Source organism: Trachurus trachurus (genome assembly GCF_905171665.1).
Source record: "Trachurus trachurus genome assembly, chromosome: 8".
NCBI classification, from domain to species: Eukaryota; Metazoa; Chordata; class Actinopteri; order Carangiformes; family Carangidae; genus Trachurus; species Trachurus trachurus.
The window spans coordinates 17,427,214-17,447,084 of record NC_139905.1 but is presented as its reverse complement, the minus strand read 5'-3'; the positions used below and the strand labels follow the sequence as shown (position 1 = coordinate 17,447,084).

General features: G+C 41.5%; 1 protein-coding gene across 2 annotated transcripts; it reads right to left on the bottom strand.

Moving 5' to 3' along the window:
• Window positions 1–565: 565 nt before the first annotated feature.
• On the bottom strand, window positions 566–19,587 carry tom1l2a (target of myb1 like 2 membrane trafficking protein a). Of its 2 annotated transcripts, XM_083976561.1 has the most exons (15): window positions 19,509–19,587; window positions 15,324–15,408; window positions 13,690–13,768; window positions 13,013–13,162; window positions 12,424–12,558; window positions 12,194–12,343; window positions 11,649–11,765; window positions 10,853–10,986; window positions 10,351–10,393; window positions 9,170–9,368; window positions 8,504–8,618; window positions 7,792–7,867; window positions 4,009–4,068; window positions 3,400–3,436; window positions 566–3,244 (listed from the first exon to the last, which is right to left on the bottom strand). In XM_083976561.1, exons 1-15 carry the CDS (start codon window positions 19,558–19,560, stop codon window positions 3,099–3,101), a joined length of 1,578 nt encoding a protein of 525 aa, XP_083832687.1. In that variant the 5' UTR covers window positions 19,561–19,587; the 3' UTR covers window positions 566–3,098. The 2 variants fall into 2 exon arrangements, with proteins under 2 accessions (XP_083832687.1, XP_083832686.1); XM_083976560.1 differs by lacking the exon at window positions 4,009–4,068 and having other exon boundaries at window positions 19,509–19,574.
• Between the last annotated feature and the right edge of the window lie 284 nt (window positions 19,588–19,871).

The window sequence follows — 19,871 nt, the reverse complement described above, 5'->3', positions numbered from 1 at the left end:
AACTTTTTCAGATCAGCATCAGCTAAAGTAACTAATGTGTACGTAGTGTTGTATGAAGACAAAGAGGGAACCCCACTAAGGCATGGTGGGGAAATAGGTCAGTGACCTAGAGTAGCACCACAGAGTTGTACAAGAGAAGTGGGGTAGCCTAATACTAAAATTGACAAGCCCGGTGTTGTCGTTGACAGTGTAGGTTTGTATTCAAGTGCACATCTTATTCACTTTCACTTATTTGCTCAGTTTTGGAAACCTGTCGGTGATGTGCGCGACAGGTGACTGAAAGAAGCGCAAGTTTGGAACATCCATTAAAACTGTTTGTGAGCAGAGTTTGTTTACATTTCATGCGTGCTGAGCTTCTCTAGCAGAATGGATGGAGTGCCCATTAACCACCATATGGGAGGGGGGTGAGAGGCTCATGTGACAATGAGTGGCCAGTACAGTGCAAGATTGAGGCCCGGTTGCATCAGCACCTGCATAAAGAAGACATAAGACACAACCCTTGAATCTAAAATAACCACCGACACACAAAACCATGATAATAAAATAACCACAAATAGTTGTGAGGTAGAGGTCACACATTGCTAGTGTTTTATTGTTGAATTATACGTGCATTGGGTCAAACAAAAATCTGACCGTTAGTAATTGCAGCAGACGGCACAGCCAAAAACAGACATGAGAGATCCACCAACAGAAATCAAGCCTCTCTTCTGTGTCCACAATGTATCGACAAAACTCTCCGTGTCTTCTCAGCATAAAAAGACATTCAGAAACCATTCTGAGATAGCCACAATTTTTAGGAATACATGTTGCTGTCACGACCTAAGCTTCATAAAAGCAAGTAACACAATGAACTCTGCTATAGATCCAGAGATAGTTAATGCACAAACACAGAAAACAGTTCCCTTTTAAAAGGATCTCCTGTTACATTTCTAGTAATAGTCTTTGTTCAGTCTGCATTGTTAAAGTTTCTCAAAAATGACAGTAGTTGATTGTAAATTTAATACTAATATATTTTACCTGGTATCCACAATGAATCTGTAACCATACTGCAGTGAGGAAAGTTAAAGCTCATTAATCATTAATTTTCTCAACTAATATACATTTTTAAATTCATAAATTTATAATGATTACATAGATATAAATAACTCATGAATATTTCCCTCTAGATGAAGGACTACACTGTGAGTAAGCTTGATTAGGCTTTTACAACTCGTGTTTCAAACAGTTCGCCTCTGATTGACGAGGCTTTTGGTCTTAAATGGATTGAACGGGGAAAAAACTTAAAAGCAATGTTAAAAACAAAGCAGAGCATCAGCAGAAGAGCTTGAATGAAGACCAGGATGCTTTTTTCTTTCTTTCTTTTTACCTCAAATTGTGATCTTAAGTACACCAAAGGCAAACTCCAGTCAGAGCTACTTTGCTGAATCAATCACAGAAATCCTTGGCAGCTGCTCCAACAGGAGCAGATGAATCATAGCAGAATGAACACACACGTTGAGAATGACAATACGTCTTTGACTGTGCAAATCAAAGAAAGTACAATTGTGTTTGTTTGCTGCATGCTTTTGCTTGAACTACAAACAAAATTGCAGTGGTACAAGCATACAAATGTTTCTTTCTTACATGATCTATAAAAATACAATCAGGGGATCAAATAATACATAAACCTCTCTGCCTTCTGGATATTATCATAAGCTAATACGTTTAAACCAGATACAGAAACTAAAATTTCTGTATTTTGAGGTATATTGATAACATATCATAGAGTAAGTGATCTACCTATATGAATACATCATTTACAACAGCGCATTACTGTAAGATATACTTTGCGTCTTATAGTCGATTGCGATGCTAATGTTAAGTTGTGCTGATAATTTAAATGCCATATTTTGTCTTGCGACTTTATGCGACTTCTAACACTCAAAAAGTTTGACAGTCCATCCACTCACTTCTGTGTGATCAACCGCTGCAATTACAGTTAGAAAAGTTATGTGCAAAATGAAGTCAATCTAAAGACCTTTTCCCGTCCCCTAGAAAAATAGTAACCATCTTGTAAACACAAAGGACAAAATACAGATTTGTTTTTGCTTCAAAGTGCACAGTCATCATAGCAGGGGAAGGAAAATGTTCATCATCCCTTTGCATTTACAACACATGAATATAATTATTGTTCGACAGGTAAAAATTTAAGTGCTAATTGCTCATTAAAGCCTTCATAATCTTTGGAACGGTCTTTGCAGCTGATCAAGATCATATTACTCACTGTTTCTATTTGTTGAAGCTTTTGACATTTGAAAAGACAGATGGGAAATATTTCATGTGCATGTTCCTTCCCCTTAGCCATTCAAAATACATAGCACAGAATCTTAACAAGTGCTTTTTAGATTTTTTTTTTGTTATTCCCTTTGGTTAAAGGAATGCTGGCATACACTCATAACAATTAGCAATGATTTAGCTATTATGTTCCAGTTAGCAACATTTGCTTGCTAACGTAGCTCCTTTCTCTACACTGCTCGAGGCGAACTGGGCACACTGCCATTTTACACACATCAGTTTTAAAAGCATGACTAAAACTCGAACTGGAGCATTTGACCAAAACAAAACAAAAATTGTAATGGACCCACCATAACCACAGCGCAAGTACATGGTACGGAATGAACCATTGAAACAATAAATGCATAAATTAGCAATTAGCTTAATGAAATAAAACAGCACAACATTGTCCTAATTGTATGCTTTCATACTCACTCAATGCATGGACCTGCAGTGAGACGAGATGCAGTGATATCTCATTTTTAAACTACATCAGACAAGTTGGGGTTGTCTTCTTTTGGTGGGGTGTTACAAATGAGATGCGGGGGCTGAGAGTAGTACATTCCACACTAACAGATTAATACATCCATATATAGTTTTTTATGTAACACAGTAGTGCGCAGTACACAAGTTGGACCTCTGAGCGACACTGGCATGAGAATGACTTGCTGTAACACTGCCAGTCAGTGCTGAAATGGGACCGGAATGACTGTTTTGGAGGGGAATCATCGGAGGTGAGGACCTTTAGATGCGCCGGAGAGACATCGAGGTTCCCTGACAACAGTCTACAAGGCAAAGAGGGCATCTTCCGTCCGTTCAGCCTTCTTGTGGGAGCCACCGGGGGCTCTGGCTGGGTGAACAGGGTTACCTCCGGGGGGAGATGGAATGGTGTCCGCTACCTTTGCTCGCTCCTCCAGGAACTTATCGAACTCTGAAAGAAACAAATTGACTTGTCTCAAAGTCTTGTACAGCTGAAGGCTCATATCAGTGTTATTCAAATGATATAGTGGAGAAATCCTCCAACATATTTGATCTACAGCAACATAAGAAATTGTTAACATTAATAATTGTTATCAGAGTGTGTACCTTCACTGGTCACCCCCTCCTCGGCACCATCCCCTTTCTATCAGAGGGAGAAAAGTCATAAGACAGTGTTCACACTCTGACAGAATCTATTATTAACTGAGTTATTTGTTTCACAAACCTTGGTATACACGAGCAATTCAATATGCTGATACACAAAAGTGTCTAACAACTCAGTGCATACAAACGGAGACAAATCCAAACAAAGTTGCTCATGATCCGTCAATCATGCATCCTTCATACACAAGAGTTTTAAAGGTGGACGCAACAAGAAGCCTTCTTGAGCCCAACACCACAACCTTCACATGCACAATGTTGAATAAGATCACATCATCCGTTTTAAACTCAGCTATCGTTAGCACCATGTTAGCGTAAGAGAGAAAGGCCTCAAAGCAAACTGTAATATATCAGTCACTGGTGGAGAAAAATGAGAGTAAATGAAGGAAAGAATGTGAAGTTAAAGAAAAGTGAATTTAAATGTATCCTGTTATATGAAGATGGATGGATGAAATGTGCAATCTAAGAAAAATAAACCAAAAACTAAAATAAATGGGGGAAGAAGAGAAAGAGGAGGAAGAGAAGAAGATATAAATCAAGGTAAAGAAGTCTCACCACGTCAGCACAGAGCCACTCCTCTATGTCATCCATGACAGAGGACTGCGATACGGGGATCTATGGAGCAAAGCCATGGACAAACCACGAGGCAGCACCAGAGCCACACGCAACCCAGACGACAAAAACAAAAATGTACACACACACACACACACACACACAAATAACAAGAACAGGAATCACTAAAAGCTCAGTAGGGAAATGATAAAAATAAAACAAACCACAATGAGAACAAAAACAAAATCTGCTCTGCCGACACTCAAGCCCTCTCCAATCTGTGCTCTTACTGTTTTATCAAGTGCAACAACCTGCTACTCAGCTGTCTTCCATGAGAACAGGAGTTCCCAGGTTGTGTATTGTTCTCATTAGTTCTGTACAGCTGACATGGCTTAACAGCTGCCGACTAATGTCACACAGCAGCATTAATTATTCCACATCATTAGTTAATTAGCAAATCGCTAGAACGTGATTAAGAGATTGATTGGATGGGAGAAGCTGAACGCACAGGGGCTGTAGAGAGGTAGGGCAATCCCACTGCAAACACATGCTGTACGTGGAGCGCGCATACACACACACATACACACACACACACAAATCACACAGGGCGCATGGAGCATGGTCAGCGCTGCATGGTGTGCAGTGCCTGTGATGTGATGGAAGCCATGTTAGTGTGGAAAGTGCGCACTTGTGTTTATGTTGGACATCAAACTATCAGGACTGCTCAGAGAGGGAAACAGCGAACTTCTAGTTTGGATGACGAAACTTCATAAGGAGGAACAAAAAGTTATGAAGTAATACTAGGGCTGTTATGATGTCCTACTTTAACTACACGCTTCTCACAGAAAGAAGAATTCATTATAATAAAATTATAATCTACAGAAAAACAAATATTGGTAATAGGGCTGGGTTTAAAAAAATCGATTTTCCGATTCATATCAATCTTCATTTAAAAGATCTGATATCGATTCATAAAATCCTTAGATCAATCTTTAATGTAAGCCACTTCTTGTTTCTTCCATTAGATCTGCACAATTGCGATTTCTACCCACAACTGTACTGAAGAGTTGCTCTCTAAATGAATCAATATATCGAATCGGATCGGAAATCGAAATTGAATCGGGACTTTGTGAATCGGAATCGAATTGATTCAGTAAATCAGTTAGCAATACCCAGCCCTAATAGTATAAGAATTCATTCTCAACGCTATCGATTATGTGTTTTCTCAAATCAATAATTAATAATTAGACTCAAATACAAGTGTGCAGAGGTAGAGTGAATGGATAGTGTATAAAGTGATAAATCCACAAGGACTAGCATCTACCATCATGATATTATCATATGTGTAGAATCAACAGTTAATTAACGTTTAATTTTTGAGACATGACGACTATGGTCAATACTGGTATCTCACTAAACCCATACAGTAGTTCATACACAATCCTAAATATAGCCTGTGGTGGAACGGACCAAAGTCCATTGTCGACATTGACTTGTTATCAAAGTTGAAGAGAGAGAACAAAAACCCTTTTCCTGAGGCCATGTTGTTACATTAGAAAACACTGGTGGGGGTTTCCACAGTTGACACAGTGAAGGAGCAAATCAAAAGACAGGCCGAGGCAGTGAAAGTCATCCACAAGGGAGAGAAAAAAAACAGCCGTGAGAAAAGGGGAGAAAATGTAGAAAAGGGCACAATAAGAAGTCTGTCCCTGTCATGACTCCCAGGAATTACACTGATAAATATTCAAAGAGTAATCCTTCATACTCAGGCATTCACAGTCATAACAGCAACTTCATTGTTATACTGTTACAAATATTAGATGTTAGTCTAAAATTCTGTTTAGAGTGACACATGTGAGGTGGTCATTAATAACATCTAATGTATTATCTACAGACCGTTAGAGAAGAGCTGTCAAATACTCACCGCTACATAGCAAACCACTCCTTCAGCACTGCTCATTATTGTTGATATGACTTTGCTGTGTAGCACAAGTATTTGCGCTCCTGTGCTGTTTTAGTGTGTGACTGTTTTAGTGATGGATCTAGCTGATGATGAATTCTCCTCAGGACCAGTTAGCTCACTGTTTCATTCGTAGAGAGGACACAGTGGAAATCATCAATAATGGGTTGTTTTGAGTGCCCGTGTTAATAAAATACAATAGAGGTGAGCAATATGAATTAAATCTGATATCATAGAATATAGTATTTCTTCATTTTCTGGATATTCAACTGTTTGCAAATGAAAAAAAGGTGGAGATAAAAGTCTATTAGGCTTGTCCAATAAATGAAATATGTCACAAATGAAGGTACTTTGTCAGAAATTTCAGTATTTCCATTAAACTGTTAAGTTTTTTTATTGGCCACACTGTCTGCAATAGCTTATTACAAACCATAAAACAGATGTTAAATAGGTGTCCACCTCAGCAGAAACTGCACACTAAAATTAGAACTGGTTGATAAATCTCTAACATCTCACAGTAGTGTCATATTGCCCAACACTAGAGTATAACGTCCGTCCTCCTCTTAAGGATAATAACTTTTGTTTGTTCTGGTCCTCTTTGAGCATTCAAGGACAGAGCAGTGAGATGAGGCTGATGAATGAAGTATAGCTTATGAAGACTACGGATGAAGACGGAAGGTGAGAGCAGGGGTGATGGTGGACATGAGGGTTGGGTAGGAGGACACACTGAGGATGGAGTCCTCACCATTCCTTGGGTAATAAGCCAGCTGTCTATGGGCAGCTCCTGATCTGCTGGGTTATCATCCCCTTTTACCCTCAGCTGAATCAACAACAGAACAACACCTTACACAAGAGAAGAGAGGTAGCAGGCCCCCACCACAGCATAGCATTACAGTGCAGAGAGAGAGACAGAGGAGAAGTCAAATATGCAAGAGACAGTTTTCATTTAAAGAGAAAACTTAAAGGGGAGAAAGAAAATGGCGAAAGGTTCATTCCATTAAGATGAAAATGAGAAAAATATAATGGGAAAAAAATACTTTGAACTCCCTTAAATAAAAAGTACTGTGGGAAAAAAAACAGGGCACCTGAGGTAACTTAAAAAAACAGGGATGGTATGTGCAATCACCTCTGTGTGTGTGTGTGTGTGTGTGTGTGTGTGTGTGTGTGTGTGTGTGTGTGTGTGTGTGTGTGTGTGTGTGTGTGTGTGTGTGTGTGTGTGTGTGTGTGTGTGTGTGTGTGTGTGTGTGTGTGTGTGTGTGCGTGTGTGTGTGTGGCAATTCAGGTTTCAGAATCATCTGTGTACCTAGTGATAAGCATGCAAATATATTGCAATGTGGGCTCAGACAGGGAGAACAGCTAAGAATATCTCAAAACTAACATGTGACTCCTGTGTTTGATTTTCTGTGCAAACTGTGAGGATGAACAGGAACGAGACTACCAAGGAACTGATATCCACTTTGCAGAACCTGTTTCCATGTTTTTTAATGAACTGCTGAGACTAATGTTTGCCGGGATAAATGCAAAAAAAGTGACAATGGTCTGGATATAGAACCTGAAAGTTAAAACAATTTGCAGCCATTTTCAAGAGCTAAAGCTAAGCCGATATACAAACTTACACCACTGTTTGGGCAAAGTTCAAGTATCATAGCGCCCAGGACAAATATCGCTGTAGAACATACAATATTACAAACCAATCAAATGCAGAAGGTTACCGAGGGCTGAGGACAGACTGGAACAGGAAGTCCTGCCAGTTGTTTTAGGAAAATAACCACAGCAGCACCCGCACTACACACACTGTAACTAACTACATGCGTCAGTGTACTCACGCCTCCTGTGTTGTGCTGTCTCACATCCAGAGCTGAGGCCAAACCGCCAAGAGCCTGAGGGTCCTCATACTTTACACTGTGCATGAAGACATAAAAACACATAAGCAAGACATAGCCCTGAAGCATCATAATAAAAACCTATGAAAACACCATTCACAAGAATAATTTGAAACTTGAAATGTTGAATTCAAATACCATTGAAAAAAGTACAACAATAATATTCCTTTAAGAAAGTTTGATCTGATCTAAATTAATTTGTAAAAATGAACATCTATTTGTATATAGATTGATTTTTAAAAGGGATTTTTGGACATAATGTCTCAGCAGAAGTGAAAGAAAAGGAATTGTCTTAAGAATTAGGAAACACCACAAAGGCTCCCAATTAAAAATGTGGTATCTGGTTCAAACCCCAGACATCCCAGTACCCCCTGACATCCCCCAGATTAACATCCTCACTTCTGAAACACATTCACATGTCAATCTAAGAAATAATAAAAGATGAAATACTTAACTTAAGGATATGTGGTACAGGCAGGTTAAGGGACAGTGGTCTTATCAACGAAAAAAAAAGTGCCTGAGGGTGGATTTATTTTAATATTTAAATATTTATTAAGGAGGTTATGAATAGCTGTTTCATTAAAATAAAGGACACCCTGGATAACAACATGAGAGGACCTGGGCTGCCAGAGATCAGAATTTAATCTAGACCTACTTTTTGCGTTGTTCAGCCAGAGAGCTAGTCCTGGTCTGGGCAAACATGTCGAAGTCGTCCTGGTTGCGGCCTGATAGAGACGACAGGGTGCCGCTCACGGTGTCTGAACCCACATCTGGAGCGGGATGGTGACAGAACAGACAAAGACAGAGAGGGGTGGGGGGGGATGGGAAAAAAAAGAAAGTTCTTAAGAAACATAACAAACCTGAGGAAAACGGAAGGCAGTGCAGATTTGATCTATATCTTTTATTCTTATTCTATCTAATTACAGATTTGCCATTCCTCACAGTGCTGCCGTTCAGACCGCTCTGACTGCTTCTACTCCGCAAAATAAAGACAGGCAATACATTGAAGCTTTACCCAGAACTCAACAGCCTGCAGAGGTTTCCTAGAAAACCACCAGGGGAGCTAGCAGTGATAGCAGTGAATTATGTTGCTGGGCTTATTTCCCATTAGCTGCCAGATTATGAGCCTTTTTTACACTCTGCTGCTTCTCCGTCGCCAGGCCTGCAGAGACTCGGGAGAAGGGATGTCACAGCTCTGCTGAGACTAAGTGTATGTGTACGATGGATGGAATTTTAAAGAGCAGGTTTGCAGGCTTGTTTGCACACAATATATTTCAACACATTGGGACATCAGACTTAAAAACCACACCGTCCTTCTTACCAAGGCCAGCCAGTGCGGTGGACAGCGTTGCTGTGGTGGGGTTATGGGCTGAGGGGGCTGGGGGGGCTGGGGGGGCTGGGGAGGCAGCGGCGGCAGCAGTGGAGTGGGGTGGTGGGCTGGATGTGATCCTGGGTGTGACCACAGCAGGTGAGCCTGGGCCCAGGTCTATCAGGTTGTCTTCTGTGGCCTCGTTCAACATCTGGGAGAGAGAGGGAAAGACAGGTGGCCGTCGATTATGATTGGATGCAAGTGTCCAGTACTTTCTAAGTGCTGGAGATGATGAAAGTAGCAGCTTATGAGTTTGTTGACCAAGTTTAATTGCAGTGGGTTTACTCTTTGTATACAGAGAGGAAATTTTGCAGCTACAGAAATCTACAGGATTGAAAATTTAACACAATTTGTGAGACTGTGGGTGAGTGGCTGTGGATTGGAGGCTACGCACAGGGAACAGCACTGAGGGTTGAATAAACAGACTTTGTGTGTGTGAATCAGAAGGCAAGAAGGATGGGAGAGGACATATATACTATCTAGTTTCACACTGTGATGCTAATGTTGGCACATCATATGGGTCAAAGCGTTAGGCTCCATATAGCCGCTGTGTTAACATTCATCACTCAGTTCATCCCCGCACTGGCTTGGATTGAACACAGCGGTGGTTGTCATACTTGCCTCCGTCAGCTAGCCACAACACAAACAGACAGAGCACACAGAGAGATCAGCAGCATGCAAACACAAACAGCTACGTGGGATCTAGTGAGAGAGATGCCCCGGTCCGCTGTTGATGACTGATACTGGCAGATGCACACTTTAAATAGCAGACTGTCACTCGTTCTGCTTTGCTCATCCAATTTTACGAAGCTAAAAATGCAACGCACATGTGCAACACGGTACTGCTGCAGAGGAATGTGCACCACCGTTATGATATGAATAAGTTGTAAGTATGAGTTCAGATACTAACGAGGTAAAATAAGAACGACGAATGGCTATGTGGAGTGGTTTATTTTGGAATCATTTCTTAGAAAATTGCCACAGGCGATGGAGCTGTATTAAAATGTAAAAAGAAAAAGACATTTTCTGAAAACATGCTGAAAGCAAATGGAAAAAAGAGGCAATCCTGAGAGAGAAATTCTGCCGTTTGATTTCTGCTCTTTGCATTCACAGCTCCTATTGATGGTACTTACCCCGTTGTTCTGTGCGGCTCTACCCGACCTGTACCTCTCATACCTGTGAACAGCACAAAAACCTTTGAATGTCTTACCACATGCTTTGTGAGGTTCAAATGCTTATAAATCTTTCATCTTAAGAAACCTCATGAAAGAGACATTTTAGCAGTTTGAAGCCACAGAATGTTTTAAAAAAGGAATGAGTTGTGCACTGTGCTTCAAAGGAAATCTCTAACTCTGAATTGTGTACTTGCTCAGAATGTAAGAATGTGAGAAAGAAAAGAAAAGAAAATGAACTGATATCCTGAGATGTGATCACATTGAGAGATGTTTAAGACATGGAGTTTGATGCATATACCAAACCTAAATTTAGCTATTAGACAAAAACTGCATTATCATCACAGAACATTTTCAAATTGCAAAACAAAGTTCTTTTGAGGTAACAAAAAAAAAAAAAAAGCAAGTCATGTTTTATGTGGCCCCATTTTGCTAAGAATTCTGACTGGTTAGTTGACGGTACCTTTCATAGCGGAGGAAAATGTTGTTGAGGTCGTCATTAACGTGTAGCAGCTCCTCAGTCACTTCCTCATTCGAAACACGTGAAATCAGCTCAACCACTCTCTGCTGCATGGCCCTGCATGTCCTGTTCAGCTCCTTGATGGATTGGCACACCAGTAAATTGATCAGTGGATTCACCAATACATTGATATGTAAAGATACACAATACAGGAGGAGGAGAAAGAGAGGTTGACAGACAAATAACAACTCAGACAACTCTGACTGAACTTTGAGTGAAAAAGCTGAGGCCATCGTCTAAATCAGGGGAAATTAACTTTACAATAAATCTTTTCTTTTTTTTTTTATAGGCCATCCAGTGATATTTGCAAAACAGCTTTCAGTATAAATTCCACAAAACCAGAACCGGCACAGGTTCCTGAACACGAAGCCAGATCCTGGCAGCTGACACAAATACCTGAGAGGATTTGGTCTCAGGAGATTAAACTCCACACAAGTTTCTATACTACTGGTTTTTTTGTCACCTCCAGGAATTTTACCACAGCCCAACTGGCTCTTGGTAAGTCGTAGGCAAGCTGAGCATTTCCTCTGAAAACTAAAGTCACCGCTCCCTCTAGTGGCTGCAAATGGATGCAACATTTAAAAGCTGTTAGAAAATCTTTTTCCTGTCCGATTCAAATACAGGATCCATTACAGTGCGAGATGGGTTCATAAAGTAGAATAATTTTCATGATTATGGTATTCTGATTCACTTGTCTTGATGAATGTAGCAACTAACAAGGTAGAGACAAACAACAAACCTGCAGTAGCTCTAGGTCAGAGGCGTCTTCCTGGCCGGGGACCATCTCTGTTAGCATCTCGGACATGACTTTGATGTTTCCTCTCACTACGTCCAGCTCACTACGCAGCCGGGCAATCTGAGACGGGGTAAAAGGTCCATTAGTTATTGTCCAGTGTCATCAGTGCAACAGATGTTCTTGAACAGTGGCGTGCACGGGGGGGGGCTGCGGGGCTGCGGGGCTGCCCCCCCCCCCACCCCACCCCCGTGGCCCAATTGTTGAAAAACGCATGCTAAAGTGCCCTTGGAAGCCGAAACGTGTGCTAAAGTGCCCTCATGGCAGCCAAAACGTGTGCTTAAGTGCCCTCTTCAGTGGGGAGGACGCGCCCCTGCCCTTCAAAAAGTAAAGTCTGTGCATGCCACTGTTCTTGAAGGCAGTACACTGAATGGTTGGGAAAGCTTGTAATCTGCTTTGAATCATACACACACACACACAAACTGAACTTTGGGTAAATCTGTTATTGACCAAGTCTGGTGGACCGGTGGCAGGTTAATGTAACTAGTCACCTGTTCAGGGGTGGCTGTGATGGGGCTGGGCATGTTGGGGACCTGTGTGGCAGGGGCAGGGGCGGGGGCAGGGGTAGGTTTAGGAGCCCCAGGAGCCGGTGATGTGGGAGCTAGGTATTTGATCATGGCTGGATCCACCTCAGGCGTACCCTGAGGGAGGGAAAAAAAAAAAAGCCTTTTAGAAAATTGCTGTGTGAATAAATTTGTACAGTGTGTGTACTTTGACTCACCCTCTGTGGTGTGTGAATTGGTGACAGTGCGTCCAGGTCTGCCATTGGGAATTCAATGCCTTTCCTCTTCAGTTCCTCATAAATATGGACGACTCCTGTAAGATCGGGGCTACTCCTGAAGGCATCAGCCCAGGCCTGCCCCAACACACACACACACACACACACGATAAAGTGCAATAAATATAACCTTTTAAAACACAATAGCTTTTTTTTTTTTTCCAAAAAGCCAAATCCTTGACAAAAGAAAAAATGAAAAAAGGATCTCTTGCATCCTCTCCGACATACAGTGCACTCACTTTTCTGACTGAGAAAAGTGCCTCAAAGAGAAGTGTCCCTAGGGGTATCCTTCGACAAATCCCTATAAATATTTAGAGGACAGCAAGAAGAGAAATGGAGAACACCACACATGCTGGCCTGAGCTGACCTCAGGTAACTGGATAGCAGCACCAAAGGCTGCAGTCTGTGGTGCAGCACCTGGCAGGTGGTGCACACAGACAGTGCCCACCTGGGTTTCCAGATACCAGCCCCTCACTGAATAGTAAGCACCAAACACAGACAGCAAAAAAAAGCAGAGAAAGCTCCTGTATACCTGTATGAGCGACAGCACTTTGTCCTGTACGATAGTTGGAGGATTGGTTTTGGGAGAGATGATTTTGACCAAAACGCCATCGATGAAATCTCTGTTGGCCACTTGGACATGAAATCTGTGGCCACAGTTCTTCACACACGTTTCCAATACCTGCAGGGAGAGAGAGAGAGGATTAAACAGAGATAGAGGCTTGAAAAAATGAAGAAAAATCTGTGAGAACCAGACAGAGGAACGGAAGACACAAAACATCTCATCACACAGAAGGGCTTTTTAACTAGCAGAGCTATCAAAGATGTGGGTGGGTGACAATTGAGATCACAAGGCATGGCCACTCCAAAGACAATGAAAGACAAGCCATATTAGACGGATAAAAACAGGCCAGGCGGTGGCTAGAGACACTGTGGAATAAAAATGGCCAAGAAGACGAGATCAGGGGAGGTCAAGTTTAATGCATGGTGCAACCTTTTAATGTGGTGAACACGCTGAAAGGCAACAAAAGAAGAAGGAGAAAAAAAAAGAGCAAACGTTGCCTCCAGAGAATTACACCATAACAAAAATGTTCCACGGTTACATAGCCATTTTTGACACAACGCCCACTGACACGTCTGGTGAATTTAATTCAAGCTTTTTCCCTAAAAAAATAAAATAAAAAAATAAAAAACACAACATATTCTTACCGTTAGTGCCAGCATCACTTCTCTGTAGTTCTTGTTGCCACCGAGTCTCTTCTTTAGTGCCCTCATAGCATCTTTTGGCCTAGAGGGGAAACAGCAGAGAAGATACAACTGCATAAAGCAAACCCCAGCTGAGAGCACAAATCACATCTTTGACTTAGGGAATAAGTGATTTTCTGTGCCACAGTCACACACGCCAGTCGGCCTGTCAGTGTGACTGTTTGACTAAGACAGAGACGCATCGTCACACCATCTGTTTCTCTCTTCTCTTGTCTGCGTGACTATGTGTTTCTCCCGAGGCGAGATCAAAGCCGTCCATGTATGAAGAGTTCAGCTCAGGTTTGGCTTCCTGCTTCAAACAAACCCGTCTCTTCATGACAGATAATGCGATTTTTTTTTGCACATTTACTGTGTTTCCATTCCTGTTTCCAATCTGTCTAAGTGGATGGAGACAGAGAATCAATCTTCTCTGGACATTAGAGTTGCCTTTTGTCTGTGTTTTCTTTTTTGTTTGTTTGTTTTTTCTTTGTGCATCTATTGTGTGTTGCATGTTGCCACACTTTTAAATCAAAATAATTTTGGGATCATGTTAAAACAGTATCATGTGATAAGACACACTGAGTCATTTTATGTTGCAGAATCTCAGCAGTCCAACTCTGGAGATAACCAGACATTGTCTAACTTGCTAAACATTTCGAAGACAAGAAGTTCTGTGTTCTGTGACACTGAACTCCCTCTCACTCTCGGTCTGTGTGTGTGTGTGTGTGTGTGTGTGTGTGTGTGTGTCATAGTGTGTGACAGAAAGGGGCCCATGTTGCGTGCTGAAACAATGAGTGTGGGTAGACATGAAGAATGTGAAGTAAAGTGCTGAAGGGAACAAAATGGAAATACACAGATTCATGAAAAGCTGTTTTGAATATTCTTCCCCAAGAATACTCTTTTTCCATGAAGGTGAAACCTGCTGGGATGCCCTCCCACTCACATCTCATCAGATCATGCAGCTCTTTACTTAGTATGCCCTACTGTAACTAGTTGTCAACTTTCTTTCTTGGAAACACAAGTGGAATTACTGTGTATGAAGGAAAGTCACAAAAGGTTAAATAAATGCAACTTTATCTACCTTGATTTCACTTAGATTGACATTATATGCTGCAGTGTGTAACCTCATCTGGACATTATGGACCTGGCACGACTGAATCTGCCACATTTCTATTTATATATTTATGTCAAAGTGTCAAAAACTGTTTCAAAATGAGTGAGACAGAAAAAGCTTGTTCTGATGTAATTGTGTTTGATTGTTCTGATCTCACATTTGTCTCATAAAGTGTAGCAGTCTGTTTCAGTGAAATAAGAATTTCATTCATTTGGTGAGTCATTCATTCATTCTGTCATTGACACCTTAGGAAAACAAAAGGCTTTCTGTCATGTGCTGTCTGTTGCTGGAGAACAGTTGTCAGTGTATTATTTGCTTGAATCCCTCAGTGTGTGATAAAACAATGCAAGTTCCATTATAAACCAACACGGGACCCAAAGTCTTTCTCTGAGAAAAGACCTCATAAGTGTTTATATATCCTATATGTGCATGTACAGTATTATAACCCAACGATCATGAATTCCCAGAAGGTGCAGGAGCTCACCCCTCGTCTGTCTCATTAATGATGTCACAGATTTCCATGTTGAGGGTCCAGTCCTCATTCTGTAGGCCTCCGTCTGTGGCCCTCTCTGGAGAAAAACACACAAAGATAATGTTTAAGCAACTCAAAGTAACATCACAATAGTTGTTATCAAACTCACAGTGAAGGAGAACCTAGCTTTAACACCCAACACCTGCTGTCTCACTTGCAAATGCAAGACGCTGCCTTTTCAGTCAGGTTTGGATGTTATCTGTGCTGAAGTCGATCCACATTAATTAATGCAACCAATGATTTTTATAATGTTGAGGGTAGAAACTGTTGTGGAAGCAAGTAGGCAAACGGTGATAGACCTCTGGTCTCTCTGATGCCTCTGTTCAACCAGCAAATCTTTTTAAGGCCCCTATATTACCCTTTTATGAACAGAATCACAACCTTCTTCACTCCATTGAATAGATGCATACAGTGCGGCTGAAGCTCCTGAAAACCTGTTTTCAAATGCGTTAACATCTCTCTGTATCATAGTTACAGTTTTAGATGAGCAGCAATTGAATGAATCTGTATCTTGATTTCTTCACAGAAGTATGTTGGTATGTTCTCGTTTCAATTCAATTGATTAAGCAATGGATGCAGCCAATGACTGATAAACACTGCTTAAACTGAAAGACGGATAAACTATTGAGTCAACCTACGGTATGTTTCTGAATTTCCAATAATAAACTACTTTCATGTCAAGAAAGATATCTTGATCAAATGTCATCATGCAAGAACAGCTACTCTGGGACTCTAAAATGCAGCAATCTACTGGTAGCATAATAGTTACAAACATATAACTTTCGGTGTGGATGGAGGAAAAGTTTTCAAAACTGTTGTTCATATCTTGTTTGGATGCATTTTCTTCTGGTGAGATTTAACTGAACGTAACTTGACAAAGCGATAAATAATAAGATGGCAAAACAGACATAAAATTATAGGATGTCCACAAATCTAACCTACCTGATGTTGTTATTACCATTATGAATTGACATGAACATGCTTTGCCCCAAGGGGGGAAAACGTCCTTTAGTCTAAATGAAAACTAGTGGAGACTTTGGTGGAGGATCAGGAAAGAGATGAGATGGTTCTTCATCCTTCATCCTTTCACAACACCATCGTTTCTGCGTCCCTCAAAAAAAATCCTTGTGCACCACCGCTCCTTCACCATCACCTGTTGCTCCAGCGCCTCCATCTCCAGGAAATGAACCAAACACTCGGCTAGAAAGTGGAACGCTCACATCTGAGGAGAAAGTGAAGCTGACTGCGGGGGGTATGATGATGTGCCTGTGTGCTCAATCAGAACTTATACATCAGCTGAAAAAAAAAAAAAACAGCAGCCACCGAAACCTGCTCTCCCCTTCACACTCCACCCTACCATTTAATAGCATTTTGGCAGGAAATAATGCGATCCAGACAGAGGGAGGCTTCAGTGATGAACTGGCACTGCAGTCGTCTATGCGTTCCTTGCTCTGTCTCCTCCTTCCTCTCCTGTCCCCTGAATCCATCCATCATGTCTGTGAATGCTGATATATTTCAGGGTAGTAGTCATTTGGGGTGAGAAAAAGCCTTTTTACAAGAAGGTTTTTTCTTTTTCACTGAAGTAAGCTGCGACTGAGTTCCTGTAGCTGACAGTCGATAGATTCTCATTAAACGATTCCTGAGCTCCTCTTTCTGAAGCCCAGAGGCCCTGAACAGGCTGTCATGCCCTGGCCAAGAGACTCTCGCTGGGCCTTCTTGCCTTCCCTTTGGGGGGCTCAAAGTTGGACAAGCCCCACAGCCATGACTTATTCATGTTCTACCTCCCCCTCTATAATCATCTTGTCACAGACTGGGGAACCCACTGCGAGACAGGTATCTTTGTAGGGGGAGAATAATAGAAAAATACAGGTATAAAGTCGATTTTGTTATGAGTGGCGTATATAAATAGTGTGCAGGATAAATGACTTGAGTTTGGAAGAATTAACCAGCCACTTCCACTGGGATATCCCATGTAATCTCCTCAAGTGGATTGTCGGGTCGAGGAAGGGGCAGAGCACGGGTGGCAGCCAGGGGAGGAAAAAGGAAAATCTGAACTCTCCATGTGAAATGAGCTACAACGACCCCGAACAATCAGAGCCTCACTAATGAAGTCGAATGCCAACCGAGTGCATGCATTGGTGGTGTTGTGTCAATCCTCCCCAGTCCTAGGAATAGACACCACTCCAGTGAAGCCAGTCGATCACATGGCTTTCCCAGTGGCAGGCTGTGCCACTCACTGCCAACAAAGCCACAAATCTCTGTCCCTCTCTGGCCCCATCTCTCCACGTTTGGTCCTTCTATAACTCTTCCTTCCTCTGCACATTTTTCACTCAACCTTATCATTTGTCTTTATTGTTCTTGCTCATTTTTTAATTTATCTCTTCTACTTATCTCAGAATCAGTAAAAGGTTTATCATCACCTGCTTGCCAAAAGCTGGCTATGAATTCTGGTTATGTTCAGGGCTTTTCATCACAAAATGAATGGAAGAAATTCTTGACGTTCACATTTAAAATTTTGCATTATATTTTAAAAGAGACAGTTGTAACTCGATACTTGGTTTGTGTAAAGATGACACGGTAACGTGGCCTATCGACCCCTGTCATCACATAAGAGAAAGAAACCGTGTGTTTTCACATCAATGACAGTGTGTCCTACTCTCTGTACTAACAGATCCTCATCCCTATCTTTACTCTGCCTCTACCAGGAAACTGCAGCTTGCATAATACAATGATAAAAGGAGAGTCGTAGCTTGAACCTCTCCTAATGTAAAAAGATGTGCACACATGGTACATACCTGTATACATCATTCAACACTTCTGGCTCTTGTCGGTCACTTAGGAAATGACTAATAGCCTCATCTCTGTCTCCTCTGTCCCTGTGTCATTGTGTGAGGTAAGTCGATCCTTTGTCCTGCTGCTGAGGTACCACTGCAACGGGGGTAAAACAGACAGCTGGCTGTACTGCTCTGCACGGGACGGAAACTGAGACCAGATCAGACATCTCCATCAAACGGGAAATCCAAGATATGCTGCATATACAGCCTGCTGATTGACGTAGAGGAACCTTATGAAGAGTAAGATGGTGAAGGTAGAATTTTCCAAATTTCCACTGGCATCCCCAAATTATGAACGAGTGAGTTGTCATGTGACAACCAGTAAAATACACTTGTGACAGATGATTCTGTAACAGCTGTTGCATTTACTTAAACATAAATATAAATCACCAGTGTGACAGATTTGTGTTTGGTCCAACATCTGTTCCAGGGCTAAAAGCTTTAGAAAAAGCACAACTTTATTAACACTGGCAAGAGAATTCAAATTAAAGCAGTCTAGTAAAGAAGAGGATTAAGGCTATTGGAGTCAAGTAAATGTGGGAAATGAGCTAGCAGAACCAAAGATGGTGACAAAGGTCATTTTTGTAGCTCTCACACAAAAGCTTCAATGGTCAGTTACAGCATCCTCTCATTATAGAGACACACCGAGGTTGGGTAACAATTGGCCTGGATCAGAGGTTACTTAATTTAACTCCAAATAACCCTAACCCTTTCAAACAATAAGCAAGATGCAAAGATAGATGTGACCACACCAAAGGGATGTGGTTAGCCACGTCTTTCCTCTCCTCTGCAGCACAGAGCAGACTGAGCACCACAGTGCTGAGTCCTGAGATTTAAAACTAAAAAACAACCAGTCAGACAACCCAATGAGGTCAACTATTGTCCAGAAACTTCATTAAATGGTGAACTTCAACATAGCCAAGCCTCTGCAACTCCCACCAAGCAATTTCACAAACACGCCCGTGCTCCTCCTAATTTCTTTTCTTTTCTTTTTCTTTTTTTTTCTTTCAAAAACACCGCACTACTCTGTCTACATAACACAAACGCGGACTGGTTTAACGTAGTGACTTGTGATACAGCCGACTTAGTTTGGTAACGTTAGGTTAGCAGGCTAACATTAGCTAGAAGCTCAATCCAAGTAGATGACGTTTGCTGCGATGATGCTGGCTAGCTCGCTATTTCAACTGGCGAAACGTTTGAGAAAACCGAGCAGCAAAAAACACTACATTTTTTATCCACGCTCATGTTCTGTATGGCTGAGGAAGTATCGGATCCTCTATGAATGATTGTAAGGCCAACGTACCTACACACTGTCCCACAGGAGTGCTGTACGGATTGCCAAGTAAGAACTCCATTTTGACAACAAACAATCCGCTCGGGAATGACAGGGGTAGAGGCCCAGGCGGCGCTCACTAGTCCCGCTCACAGACGAATCCTATTGGTCGAAGCCCCCGAAAAACTCGCTGTGTATGGTTGGGAGTTAAGTCAGTCATGTTTAGCAACTAAAGCTATGTTCAACAAACCAAATATAAGCATGTATTCTTACTAAATGGCTAAACACAGTTATCTATAAATACAAGAAACAGACACAAACAATGATATAAATGGAACCCAGACATTTATTCTCTTATGTATAGACTATTATTGTACATTTTTACTGACTGCA

What these genes read in the sequence shown, in the direction of transcription:
- tom1l2a (XM_083976561.1), bottom strand. Translation starts at nt 19,560, where the DNA reads ATGGAGTTCTTACTTGGCAATCCGTACAGCACTCCTGTGGGACAGTGT. An exon ending in ATTAATGAGACAGACGAGGG is followed by an intron (nt 13,769 to 15,323) that starts GTGAGCTCCTGC and finishes TTTCCCCTCTAG; the next exon opens with GCCAAAAGATGCTATGAGGG. An exon ending in GACAGCACAACACAGGAGGC is followed by an intron (nt 4,069 to 7,791) that starts GTGAGTACACTG and finishes TTTGCTCCATAG; the next exon opens with ATCCCCGTATCGCAGTCCTC.